This window comes from Littorina saxatilis, linkage group LG1 (genome assembly GCF_037325665.1).
Source record: "Littorina saxatilis isolate snail1 linkage group LG1, US_GU_Lsax_2.0, whole genome shotgun sequence".
In the NCBI taxonomy this organism is placed as follows: Eukaryota; Metazoa; Mollusca; class Gastropoda; order Littorinimorpha; family Littorinidae; genus Littorina; species Littorina saxatilis.
In genome coordinates this window covers 64,192,450-64,206,543 of record NC_090245.1, presented here as the reverse complement: position 1 = coordinate 64,206,543, position 14,094 = coordinate 64,192,450, and the positions used below count along the sequence as shown (strand labels likewise).

Here is a 14,094-nt window from a genome sequence, read left to right as displayed (position 1 = left end):
TTTTAATATAAAGAGGTGGAATGCTCGATAATAGATTTTGTCGTTTCTGTCTTGTGGTTATGAGCATACATTTTGTTTTTGTATGGTTAAGAGACATATGGTTTAACTCTGACCAATTCAGGAGTGCATCAATGCTTTCTTGGAGAGTTTTTGATAAATAATTTATGAGAGAGAGAGAGAGAGAGAGAGAGAGAGAGAGAGAGAGAGAGAGAGAGAGAGAGAGAGAGAGAGAGAGAGAGAGAGAGAGAGAGAGAGAGAGAGATAAATCCGATGACACAACAAGCCATGCATTATTCTGTCTATCCTACAAACTGTACTGTCCCTCAGTTGAAGCTCCTCAATTGAACACGGTTCTTGTGGAACCTCGATCTCTTCCAAAGCCTCGTGAAATCATTAAGAAAGTTTAGTGTGACGTGTACGTTCTCAACCTTCTTCAAGGGGAACAGTATGCGCAAAAGTGTTCCCAGAATGACTGTTGTCTCGGTGACTTTGACATCGTGAGCAGTGGGAAATTAGGTCCCTGCCAAATTAGCTTGACACGACATCATTCACATGATATATACACACGTGTAAGTATATGTTTTAGTTATCAAATGGATGGTCTCTCTCATGTAGGTAGGATAAGATCATGACATGCATATGCATACAGTTGATGTAACAATATTATGCAAAGAAACAACAGTGACAATGGTCATCAGTTTATCAGTGCGTTCACGTAAGATATGGCATGAAAATAAACAGTAAACTGATAATCAATTTCCGACTAAATGAATCTTAACGTAACTACAATGGGACAAAATACATACTGTAGTATTCATAAAATCGAGACAGAAGAATGGGGTAGTTTCAACAATATAAAACTGGATTAGTAAGACCACGTACTACGAACTACAAAATAAAATGTATGTGTATTTATCATACAGGCCAGTACTTAGGAATGCTGCGTTCCATGAACGTGACTTTACATTATTTTTGTTTTTTTGTTTTTTCTGATGAACTTTGATATGGCTGAAGATCCAAAAAGAATCGCACGAGTTATTTTTGTCTAGCGCTGAATTGGGTCATGGTGACATTTCTGATCAATGTTTTCCTCCTCAAACCTCAGCAGTCAGACCTTCCCCAAACACGCTATTAGAGCAGTACGCCAGGCCAACAACATTCGTGATTTATTACACTCTTGCGTCACCATTGATTACAAAAGGCTGACGGGAGGGTGGTGTGCTTATTGATGTATTGATTTGCTCGCCAGGTGATTTTCACACTGACGTTACAGCGGCGACACCTGTTCTACATCCTCAGTTTACTCTTCCCCTGCGCCCTGATTCAGGTGAGTGGAAATCCCATCCCCCGACCTGACAGCCTGTCACGTAACGGGAATGAGTCAGGAGTACGTATACTGGTTTGATTACGTCCATTTCCTTTGTTTCAATTCATACTTTTATGCATCACAATTTTATGTTCTCAAAATCATCACTCGAAGAGTTGGATAATAACATTCCTTGTTGAAGAACTACGGGTCCCCCAAATCTAATGTGTTTTTTCTGCATCACAATTTCATGTTCTCGGAATCATCACTATAAGAGTTGGATAATAACATTCCTTGTTGAAGAACTACGGGTCCCCCAAATCTAATGTGTTTTTTCTGCATCACAATTTCATGTTCTCGGAATCATCACTATAAGAGTTGGATAATAAAATTCCTTGTTGAAGAACTACGTGTCCCCAAAGGCCTTTATTTTTAGTTATTTTATCCTCTCTTCACATATTCATTTTGGGGAATTTCTGTACCTCAGAAAATCTAGCAGCCCACTTTCATATGACGTTTTTAATAATGCCCCAGAGTGACTCTGAGAAATGTTTTTTCCACAACTGAGCTAGTGAAGCAGGAAGCAATCAGGACATTGATTTTTGATATGTTTCCAAGTAGAGGGATGGGTTTTTGTCTCATGTAAAAGCCGTGGGAGATCTGAAATAGTGAGTAAATATGTTCTCGAGGGAAGGACTGTGCCTTTGACGTCAATAAGACCATGAACGCAATTGCAGTTTTTTAGTCCCAGGATAGGCCAATAGACGATCTTTGGAAATAACTCTGTCACCGTTCATGACCGTTCGGCAGAGTTATGTAGCTTGAAGCTCGGACAAATATTCCGACTTCGTTTCCGGCCAACACGTGCTCGAAGTAAACAAGCAAGGAGAGAGAAGAGAAATCTATCCAAACCGTATGCGTTGCTCTTGGGGAAAGTGCAATCTGATAGTCAATACCCTGCGCGCGTACGTAACGTCAGTTTATTACCATTTGTGAAACGTGACATGACACGCCAGGTACTGGCGAGAGGGTGTGTCTCAAACACGTGTACATGAACCGCGTGATTTTGTCTGAGTAAAGCAATGGTACTCACTCTTACACAACCCATAACAATCCGACAGAGTTATTTGCGGAATTCGTCTATTGGTCCTAAGAGGACGTTAACATCAGCTTGTCAATTGCAGTTCATGGCTGGCCTGGCGTTCCTACTGCCGTGTGAGACGAACGAGAAGGTGGGCCTGGAGATCACCGTGCTGCTGTCACTGGCCGTCATGCAGCTCGTCATCCTCGACATGATCCCCGCGTCCTCCGAAACGCTGCCCCTCATTGGTTAGTTAGTCGCATCCTCTTCCTATTTTGTCTGTCAACATTTTGTTTACAGAAGATTGTATTTCTGTTTACAACATATTCATGAAATGTACATACATGTATGAATATAAAAACAACAACAATGTTGGTATAGTTCAACATTTTGCACTTACGAAATGATGCCAGTGCCAACGGTGACGATCATACTATTTTCTTGTTCGTATCCATCCTTCATCCATCGGTCCGTCCACAGTTCTACTCCTAAACTCGTCGGTGGAGAAAAAAAACCAGTGGGCAAGTACAAGTAGCCACACATGGTAAACCCGAACCCTTATAACGCTTCATTTTGTGCAGGGAGCTACGGGTTTACAAATCTATATATCCAGTCATTTAGGAACTGCCCATTTCATTATGTAACTGACCTGTTTCTAGATTTGACTTTTCCGTTTAAACGTATAAATGATCTAATCTGGCACCTTTACTGTACCCGAACAGTTTTAGAAAGCAAACTTGAGATGGTATGTCCTGTATATGACATTTTGATGGTCCATCAAATATAATTATACTGACCAATCGATCATTAAAAGAGCCCAATGATTATTTAAAATGACCAGTCACATGCTATACGTTGTCCTGGCTGTATGTTGATAACAATGCATTGATGATCTTACATGATGATTATTAAAATGATCAGTCACGTGATCTGCTTTGTCCTGACTGTAGATAAATCTCTATGCATATACATGTAGCATAGTTTACGATGATGATTCTTACGATCCTCAAGATGATCGGCCTACTCATATACATTGTCCCATGACTGTAGTTCAGCCTGTTTGCATTTCTGATCTCACCATGACGACTCGTGCAATTCTTACGATGATCTTTCCACTGGTAGATCTACGTTGTCTCCTGACTGTAAATTACGATTTCAATTAGAGATCTGTTCCAGGTCTGTAAACCTCATTAACATTTCATTTTCATTTGCAGTACGTTATTGTCCCATCGCTGGGAAATTCGGGTCGCTTCCTCCCAGTGGAAAGCATAACTGTTGTCGTGAAGATAGACTAATCTTCCAGCACTGATTCTCTTGTTCAGGGGTCTACTTCATGCTTGCGATGATCGTGGTGTCGCTGTCGTGTCTGATGACGGTCATCGTGCTGACCATCCACTTCCCTGACCGCCACCGCCCCCTGCCCCGCTGTGCCCGTGCAGTGCTGGCCAGCAAGGTGGCTAGCTGGATGGGCGTGGACCTTCACGCCGTACAGGTTTGACCATTGTCTATTATGCCTTTGCTTCTGAGCTTTGAGAGCGCGACTGTCTTGTGTATACGTTCTAGGGAAATGGGGATGAGGAGGAGGAGGACGAAGATGATGATGATGATGATGATGATGTTGATGATGATGATGATGATGATGATGATGATGATGATGATGATGATGATGATGATGATGATGATGATGATGATGATGATGGTGATGGTGGTGATTTTAAGTGCTTGTAGGATGATGGCAGTGAGTTTCCAATTGATGAAACCCAAAAAGCGAGACTGGTCTATGTCGGTACCTCGCTCAAATGATGAGCAAATGTTTGTTTGTTTGTTTGTTTGTTTGTTTGTTTGTTTGCTTAACGCCCAGCCGACCACGAAGGGCCATATCAGGGCGGTGCTGCTTTGACATTTAACGTGCGCCACACACAAGACAGAAGTCGCAGCACAGGCTTCATGTCTCACCCAGTCACATTATTCTGACACCGGACCAACCAGTCCTAGCACTAACCCCATAATGCCAGACGCCAGGCGGAGCAGCCACTAGATTGCCAATTTTTAAAGTCTTAGGTATGACCCGGCCGGGGTTCGAACCCACGACCTCCCGATCACGGGGCGGACGCCTAACCACTAGGCCAACCGTGCCGGTCAATGAGCAAATGTAAACCGGCACTTTTCGGTAGTACTTTGTATGCATGAAAACTCCTATGTTTAACTGGATTCTAAGTTTGAAAAATTAGTAATTACGTTCTCTAACACTTTTGGTGCTTCTATATTTGTAATCAGATTTGTAGACACGGAAGGCGTATCCTAGCTATCACATAAAAAGGCCTGATTCATGGAGCAATTATCTTTAAAACAGTACTGGAATAATGTATGTTGTCAGATTGCTTGCACTCTTGCCGCTCGTGGTTGTGCGTAAACGTACACACATTACAAACAGCTGAAACATAAACATAAACTTGCTGACCCCAGCTGGCGATGGAACATGTCCAGCTGGTCAATCGATAACCCACCGTGAACCTCGGTACAGACACAATAAAATAGATTTGATGCAGACATGCTTCATCAAACAAAACTAAATAGTTCATTGCGTATGCGGTATTCCCCGGGGACGAATTAAAAGCTTTACGTCGTAGTTTTAGCAGGGTTAGAGTGTAAGACTAGCCGTCAACCTAAACTTTCCATCCTTGAGTAAAAAGATCGTTGGTTCGTTCGTTCCTTTGTGTCTGTGCGTCCCAAGGACAGATTGTAAGAAAAAGCGTAGCCTTAAATCCTAATCCTTGTTAAATAAAGTTCAATTCAATTCAATTCAATTCAATTATTCTCTCTCTCTCTCTCTCTCTCTCTCTCTCTCTCTCTCTCTCTCTCTCTCTCTCTCTCTCTCTCTCTCTCTCTCTCTCTCTCTCTCTCTCTCTCTCTCTCTCTCTCTCTCTCTCTCTCTCAGGGTTGCACGTTTCTCTCCGAATTAAAGGGTAAAAGTTGTTAGATTGATTGAATGAATAAAACAAGTTATGCCCTCGAGAATATCGAGAAGATACTGAAATTCAATAATGCTTACATCTGTTTACCAAATGTCTGGGAAATCCACCTAGTAGAACGTGTGGGTAGTATTGTTTGTTTGTTTGTTTGTTTGTTCATGGGCTGAAACTCCCACGGCTTTTACGTGTATGACCGTTTTTACCCCGCCATTTAGGCAGCCATACGCCGCTTTCGGAGGAGGTAGTATTGTTAATCTATTATCATTGGCTGTGTAATCTTCAGTTTCCCCACGTTCTCTGTATCAATATAATCTAAATACAGGACACATCAAATTAAACTTGTTTGAGGTATTTTGCACAAGACTTCCATCTGAACACATGTTTGCCATCAAGAAAAAGAACGATGCACCCGCTCATTGTTGTAAGCGTAACACTGATAAGCATCGTTGCCCGTTGGGCTTTTTGCTGTCCATGATCAAACAAGCCATGCTGGTGTCATGTGTTCGTATCAGCTTCCCTAAATTGCAATGTATGGGATAGGTTACCATTATTTGCTTGCCACTTCAGAGTCGATCACCATTACAACTGTCTATCAATTCTGGTAAACTAAGCCACTTTGCTGGCTACCGAATGATGGGATTAGGACTGACTCAACTTGCTGCATTGTGATCAATGAAGTCAATGCACGGAGACCAGTTGTGTTGTGTTATTCATGGTTACATTCGGTAGTATCAGCCGAACTGTCCTTTGGTCATGCACAGCGGCGCCGGGGTGGCATGATTTATGTCTCTATTAGTGGCTGCAGGCGTTGATTGTGGATGGTTTCTGCTATGAACGAATGTCTGTGTAAACCGTCCTATGGCCCATGGGATTAACAATCGTCTACGTATGACACATTTCTGCCAGTGCTGGAAGACATGTGACATTCATTATTAACGGAAAAATGCGATAATGCAAATCGAACTGGTCATGAGACGAGGGTGGATGTGGCGTAATCTATGCCACTATTATCCCCTTCGTGCGGAGATGGGAGATGAAGTGTGTAACGAATCAACCTCTGTGCAAACCGATCCATATCCGATTGGGATTAACCATTGTCCATGGAGAACACCCTTGGGCATTGGCCATGATCCTTCCACTGTCGGACCAAGCATTAGTCGCGAAGTTTTACAGCGTATGCTAGAGCCTCGAAACATTGACAATATTCTGAGCTGTCGAAAGTAAGTGGCCAGATCCGACAACCGGAGAACAATGAGTAAATAGGTAGCACAAAGTCTTACTTGGGACTGATTAGAGAGTGTGGACTTTCCACGCGAGGACAACCAGGCCAGCAACAAAATATTGCACAACTGCTTGTACCCCAACCAGACAAATAAAATACATACCTGTCTATCGGAGCGTTTGTTATCATGTCCCCTGTTTAATGATGCAAGAACCGCAACAATCGGTACATTAGCTCCAGAATTTGTTAATATTGACACACTCCTGACAGGTGATTCAAACATTTCCATATTTGAAAATAGTGCTATTTTTGTTGTTGTCCAAAGCTATATTGAGAAATCAAACCGCTTTGGGACACCTTAGTTCGATGTTGTTGGTGGTTTTTTTTTTAAATATATTACTTGGGGCCCATCTACTTTTTGATATTTTGTTGTGTCCTTCGTTCTCGTTTTGTAGTTGTTTTCGTTTTCGGTATTGACACAGATTCTGTTCGATAATTCAAACTAAGTTTTCCTTGTTGTTTTTCTCTCTTTTTTTAATTTTTTTTTCTTTCTTCTTTTTTCAAAAAATGTGTCGCATTGATCATATTCCGCCATGAAATTTCAGGCATGTTTATGTGAGCACTTATCATAAGTTTTAAACTTGTTGTGCTCCTTCTTAATGATGTTGTTATATTATCATGTGTCTGTTTACGAATAAAAATACTGTTTAAAACACATACCCGTATTATTTTACTTTAAACAGTCTATGCAATAAAGGCACATACTTTGACGATCTGGCACATTTCTCGAATAGAAAGTTTCTCTCACAGAAGTCATGTGACAGCCGCTCTCGAAAAAGATGGTACAAGCGCTCAATAAAAGGCAAAATTGATGACCATCATAACAAATAACCCCAAGTTGTTGCCATTGGGGTGTTGTTTGTGCTGTTGTTGTTGTAGTTGTTGTTGTTGTTGTTGTTGTTTTTGTTGTTGTTGTTGTTGTTTGTTGTTGTTTCCATTCTAACAAATGAGTGCGCGTGCAGCTTGCCGGCAAGCTACAGGGCGGGGCGAACGCTGTGGGCATCGCCAACCCTGACGTCACGGTGCACACCCGCTGTCACCACCACAACGCCCCGGCCAAGGACAGCGGCAACAGGACGTGCAGCAGCGACATGGAACTCTCCTCCGGCTGCAACCTCCACGACAACATCAACACCGTCAACGGCCCTCACCACACCTCCGCTGCCGTCGCGGGCCATGGGCTTGACGTCAGCAGCGACAGTGACGTCAGCTACTACTACAGCATCGAGGGGGACAGGAGCAAGCGGGTGTGCTACAGGCCGCTGAGCAGCGAGTCCACGCGCCTGGCGCAGCTGATGCAGCACGGGCAGGTAGAGCTGCATGAGGTGATGACGGTGTGCCGGCAGATCCTGCACGTCATGAAGGATGCCAGCACGCGCGGCGACCGGCACGACTCGGTGTCCGACAAGATGGCCAGAAAGGAGTGGGAGCTGATGGCTCTCTTCATGGACAGGGTCTTCCTCGTCGTCTTCTGTCTCCTCACCCTCACCATGTTCATCTATGTCTACGCCTCTATCGCGTGAATGGGCTAAGCGCAGCTTTTCAGTCTTTGTCAGTTGACATCCTTTTGGACGCATGTGTGTCTGTATAAGTGGGGCATTTGCTTTGCAGTTTGTCATTTTGTGCTGGAGCGACGCTACATTTTTAGTCAACTGTGCTCTAAACTGCAATGTAGTTTTACTCCTTGACATTCGTCAAATTGTTGGCTCGTTAGTTGGTAGAGATTAGTTATGGGCATGGTGGTTGTGCAATAAACATCACGACTGCATGCAGTGCTTAAATATAGGTCCCATACACTGAGCGCCTTTCCGTTTTGACCAGAGACTCTGAGACAACTGGTCTTTTATTTAGGGACTGTCTATCGGAGCGTTTGTCCAATTAGCAAAACAGAGAGCTTTGACAGTTTTCTTCTGAAGATGGTTTCCTCTTTGTCGTTCAAGTTTAGGAAGTGGCCATGGACCAAAAAGAAAAAGAAAGTACAGTTTCAAACTGTATGATCGATTTTACCCAGCCATTCAGGCAGCCGTACGTCGCTTTCGGGGGAAGCATGCTGGATATTTTCATGTTTCAATAACCCACCGAACTCTGACATGTATTGTAGGATCTTTTCCGTGCGCACTAGGTCGTATGCTTGCGTGTACACACGAAGGGGGATAAGGCACTGGAAGGTCTGCACATAAGTTGACCTGGGAGATCGGACAAATCTCCACCCTTAACCCACCAGGCGGCCGCGGCCGGGATTTGAACTCACGACCTTCCGATTAAGAGGCCGATGTCTTATCCACTAGGCCACTGCGCCCGTCTCAAACAGCGATAACATTGCACACCGGTTATACCTCAAACCTGTGCTGGACATAGAACAATACTAAACCGCGGTTTTGTACGTTTTTGGTATGTGTTCGTTCCGGGTTTTTTCGATTAGTAAGGCAACGGACAGCTACCTAGCAGTTTCTTACTATAATATTTCCAATATCAGATCTCTTGGGCCTAGTAAGTGTTATTTGTAACCTTCCACATAATTTATTGTGTTAACAATAATATTTCCAATATCAAAATATAATGGTGTGCCTAGGAAGTGTTTAGTATAACCTACCACAGGAAAGAAGTGTTGATAGGTTTCAATACTATTTTATCAGTCTTTCGGCCCGTCGTTCGTCTTTATTTTGTTATTTTGAAGAAACATTTCCAAAAAGTGTCGACAACTTGCATCATGTCAGTTACTTTATCTTTACCGCAATGTTTGGCCTTAAACACCATTCGCAGTATTATGCCTTTTTGTGCTTATCGTCTACTATTGGCTTTAATTCAAATGTCCTCTTGTTTGAATGTATGTGGACGTGTTCCGATGTGTCAAACATGCAACAGCAACACGATAAGAACGTTTGACAAGTCAGAAGCAGCTGCTGCTTGGCAGTTGCAACAGTCCAAACAAAACACTCCTAATCGACAAAGCAAACAAAAAGAAAGAACAACAGCAGCTGCAATGTGGCTGTCACTCCTTAACATGCTTCCTCAACCAGAACAGTGATGGAAAGGCTGTTCAAGGGTCAGTGAACCCGAGGTAATGTCGCTTTTATTATGCCATGGTTTATTTATTCATTTAGTTTTATCACTGTACATCTGTTGTTAGTTTTGGAAACGTTTGTCTCTCTCTCTCTCTCTCTCTCTCTCTCTCTCTCTCTCTCTCTCTCTCTCTCTCTCTCTCTCTCTCTCTCTCTCTCTCTCTCTTTCTCTCTCTCTCTCTCTCTTTCTCTCTCTCTCTCTCTCTCCCTGGCTTTTGGATATATTTCTTGCTGCCTGTTTTTGTGAGACACACAGAAAATTACAAACAACCACACATAGAGATCTAGATACATAAAGACGCAATCACAGAATCAAACCCCTTGGCACAGACACAGAAAGACATTAAGACAGACACTTATATAGTATGCACACACACACACACACACACACACACACACACACACACACACACACACATACACACACACACATACACACACACTTATCGACACACGCGCGGTAACTTCAAGCACTATCCGCTGGCCTGGAGCATGGTTTTCCTGTAGCGGCAATGTGCTTTAGTAGACAAGTTTTATTGTGTGTTTTTCCTGTTTGAAAGAAAGTCTGTTCGGAGTGGCCCAGTTCTGACGTCAAAGACTGGCCAACGAACGCTGCTATGTCTCTTTATTGTCCACCTCAAGAAGTGTTTCGGGTGCCCAAAACTCACGCAATATATCGTGAATTAAGTCAACATGATCGTCCTGTGATGCTTGACTTTTGTTTTCCAATATTAGAAAATTGAATTATATTCCTTTTTCTGTCCGCGTTTAGAGAGTTCTGTACCGGGCAGGATTTAATTGTGAGCCGTTATTTCTGTTACTTAAAGGCATACTCCTTCAGGCTCACCAGCTCAGACCTGCAAAATTGTTATTCAACATGGGATAAGATCACCCCTCCACTTGGTCACATACCAAAAATGAATGACTGCATGTTGTGGTGAGCTAGAGTTTTATGATGAATTTTAAAAAAATGGCGACATTACACAGCTTTTGACATTTCAATTCCACCATATTACTATTCCCCAAATCGCAAAACTAAAGTTTTGCATTGCAGGTTAAGACTTGGAATGAGTGATTTACAATATGATATGTTTAATCTCCACCTAGTAAACAACCCGGAATGTTCTTTTGGTTATTTTGCTGAAACTGTTCATCACTATTTGCTATCATGTCCCCTGTTTAATGATGCAAGAACCGCAACAATCGGTACATTAGCTCCAGAATTTGTTAATATTGACACACTCCTGACAGGTGATTCAAACATTTCCATATTTGAAAATAGTGCTATTTTTGTTGTTGTCCAAAGCTATATTAAGAAATCAAACCGCTTTGGGACACATTAGTTCGATGTTGGTGTGGGTTTTTCTAAATATATTAATTACTTGGGGCCCATCTTTTTTTTTGATATTTTGTTGTGTCTTTCGTTCTCGTTTTGTATTTGTTTTCGTTTTCGGTATTGACACAGATTGTGTTCGATAATTCAAACTAAGTTTTCCTTGCTGTTTTTCTCCTTTTCTTTTTTTTCTTCTTTTTTTTAACTTTTTTTTATATATTTTTTTTATATATTTTTTTTTTTTTCTCCTCTCATTTTTCAAAAATGTGTCGCATTGATCATAATCCGCCATGAAATTTCAGGAATGTTTATGTGAGCACTTACCATAAGTTTTAAACTTGTTGTGCTCCTTCTTAATGATGTTGTTATATTATCATGTGTCTGTTTACGAATAAAATACTGTTTAAAGGAAAAAAATGGCCACCAGTGGCTTTTATGAAATTCATTCATCCAAAGAATTGCCACCGCGCACAGAGAGCACCAAGACACTTGATGTTTGGTATGTGACCAAGCGGACGTCGATGGTCTTAATTCATGTCAAATCCTGGTCAGGTCACCAAAGGGTTTAAAATCGTGATCGTGATTGGCGATTTTTGACCTTTCTGTGACCGTGATTGCCGAAATTTCCATTTCTGTGATCGTGATGGGACTTTGCCCGTGATCCGTGATGACCAAAAAATCAAGTCTCGTGATCGTGATCGTCATTTGTTTTCGTGATCGTGATGGGCATTATTGCAAAGCATTTTATTTTCAACGTACATTTTTCACAGCTGTATCACTCTATGATCCTCTATTCGTCAAGGTGTTCGTGATTGTGAACACAAAAATCAAGGTAACTGTGATCGTGAAAGCTAAAATTTCCCTTCCCGTGATCGTGATGATACCCTCCCTTTGGGGCCCTCATGGTGAGCCAAACTGTTTACACGGGAAAGAGTGAGCCTTTAAAAAAAACTTGTCAAACTGTCGTAACGCTAATCTTAGTCTAAGACGCGTTTCATAGTTTCAAAGTCAGAGAAGTCGCGTCTGCATACCGTTAAATCTACGCGGACAATACCGCTTTCAGTATATCTTCCAGCAGTTTGGGGGTACGTCTGCTTACCGTCTGTGTGGTGGTTGTCTTTTGTCAGCGCCGCCGAGTTGTCCTTTGTGATTTAACCTCTCTTGTGGATGTGTTGTGCTTTGTCTTGTTTGACATGTGAGAGATACATGCCAGAGCAGCATCTAAAAATAAAGGTAAACCCGATCTCAAAAGGACGTACGTGTGTGTGTGTGTGTGTGTGTGTGTGTGTGTGTGTGTGTGTGTGTGTGTGTGTGTGTCTGTCTGTGTGTGTGTGGGTGTGAGTATATGTGTGGGTGTGTGTGTGTACGTGTCAGTGTGTGCGATTGTGTGTGCGTAAGTGTGTGTATGTGTGATTGTGTGTGCGTAAGTGTGTGTAAGTGTGTGTGTATGTTTTGGGGAGAAAGAGAGTGATAATGAGAGTAGATTGAGAACTACATGGACAGACGCGTGCAACCAGACCAGCGTGCGCCCGTTATTAAATTCTCCAAGTTCTTTTGGTTCAATCGTATCCACTCCATCGTGAAAGGTTTACCTGTGTAAAATCCATCCATCAGTCGACTTAGTCCCACACCCTCATGACGACTGGTCTTAGGCAATTCTGTCACCCCACTGGTCAGCAAGGTGTGGCTGACGTAGGCTACTGGCGAATTGGACGGAGGACTTGTCTGAGGTATCTGTTTATGAATATGCCATATATAATATGGGTCACAAGCTTTTACACTATTCATTGTTAAACTATTGCGCTGAACCACAGTTTGCATGTGCTTGTGATGGCACTGATTGTATTACATTTAATCAAGGATATAAGCTGGAAGGAAGATGCAGGTTACCTAAATAAAGCTGTTTCCAATTAATCCATGCCGTGCACGTGTCCGTGTTTTGCTTACTCGTTCTCTAACCTCTCCCCAGTGGGAAAAAAGACATCCGTGTGTGTGTGTGTGTGTGTGTGTGTGTGTGTGTGTATGTGTGAGTGCGTGTATGTGTGAGTGCGTGTATGTGTTCGTGTGTGCGTGCGTGCGTGTGCGTGTGGGTGTGTACGTGCGTGCGTGCGCGTGCGTGTATGCGTGCTCGCGCGAGGGCGCTAAAGAAGCAAACAAACTAATGCCTCATGTGGCGTCTCTCAGGTGACGAAAATAAATCAACACCTTCAAATTAATCACTCCCCGAAAAAAAAGCCCCAGTGTTACAGACAGATAAGCAATAAAGCAAACTACTTTTTGACAGCACTGAACATATTGCAATGGAACATCGTGCAGAGCAGGAATCCCCGGAAGCACATTTCAATTTCCCCCTGAAAGGCTTTCCGTCTAGGGCGATCAATCTGGAGAATGAGTTTGGGAAATACCTGGCCGGCTCAGAGGAATATGATGGGTACAGGAATGATGAAAATCGCGCAGCCCCTGAGCGGCCGGTGTAACACGAGAAAATTACTCCCACGAGATTTTTACTCCGGAGTAAACATTTCGTTCAAAAAAGTTACTCCCTTTACGAAAAAAGCACTCCCCCATTGCACGAGAAAATTACTCCCCAAGACAGGTGAGTTCCGAGTAAACATTTCGTGCAAAAATGTTACTCCCCTGACGAATAAATAACGAATAAATTACTTCACCCCAACACGAGCAATTAAACTTCCCATGCCAGGTGTACGAAATTTTTACTCTCTTGTCCCCTGATAGTCTTGGTGGTGGAAGGGGTGGAAGGAGGGTAGCGCGACATTCGTGTGCGCGAGATCACGTATTGGCATTATCCTTTCGCCCGCATCCCATTTTTGCGTACGAGAATTTTACTGGAAGTAAAAAAAATGGGGAGTAAAAATTTCGTGCAGGGAGTAATTTTTTCGTGCCTTGGGGAGTTCTTTTCTCGTAAGAAAAGTGTACTCGGAGTAAGAATTTCGTACGAAATATTTACTCCGGAGTAAATTTTTCGTGGAGTAAAAATTTCGTGTTACACCGGCCCTGACGCGCGTCAGTCGATGATATTATTTCTATGGGGTTGAAA

The 14,094-nt window shown here is 42.6% G+C and overlaps 1 protein-coding gene across 1 annotated transcript in view; it reads left to right on the top strand.

Annotated features, from left to right (window-relative positions):
• LOC138976431 (neuronal acetylcholine receptor subunit alpha-10-like) overlaps positions 1-11,227 on the top strand; it is a 26,287-nt gene extending 15,060 nt beyond the window's left edge. The window contains exons 6-9 of the mRNA XM_070349293.1: positions 1,250-1,327; positions 2,491-2,635; positions 3,710-3,879; positions 7,604-11,227. Coding sequence (XP_070205394.1) covers positions 1,250-1,327; positions 2,491-2,635; positions 3,710-3,879; positions 7,604-8,164 — 954 coding nt within the window. The 3' untranslated portion in view covers positions 8,165-11,227. The remainder of the gene's footprint in view (positions 1-1,249; positions 1,328-2,490; positions 2,636-3,709; positions 3,880-7,603) is intronic.
• Positions 11,228-14,094: the final 2,867 nt, after the last annotated feature.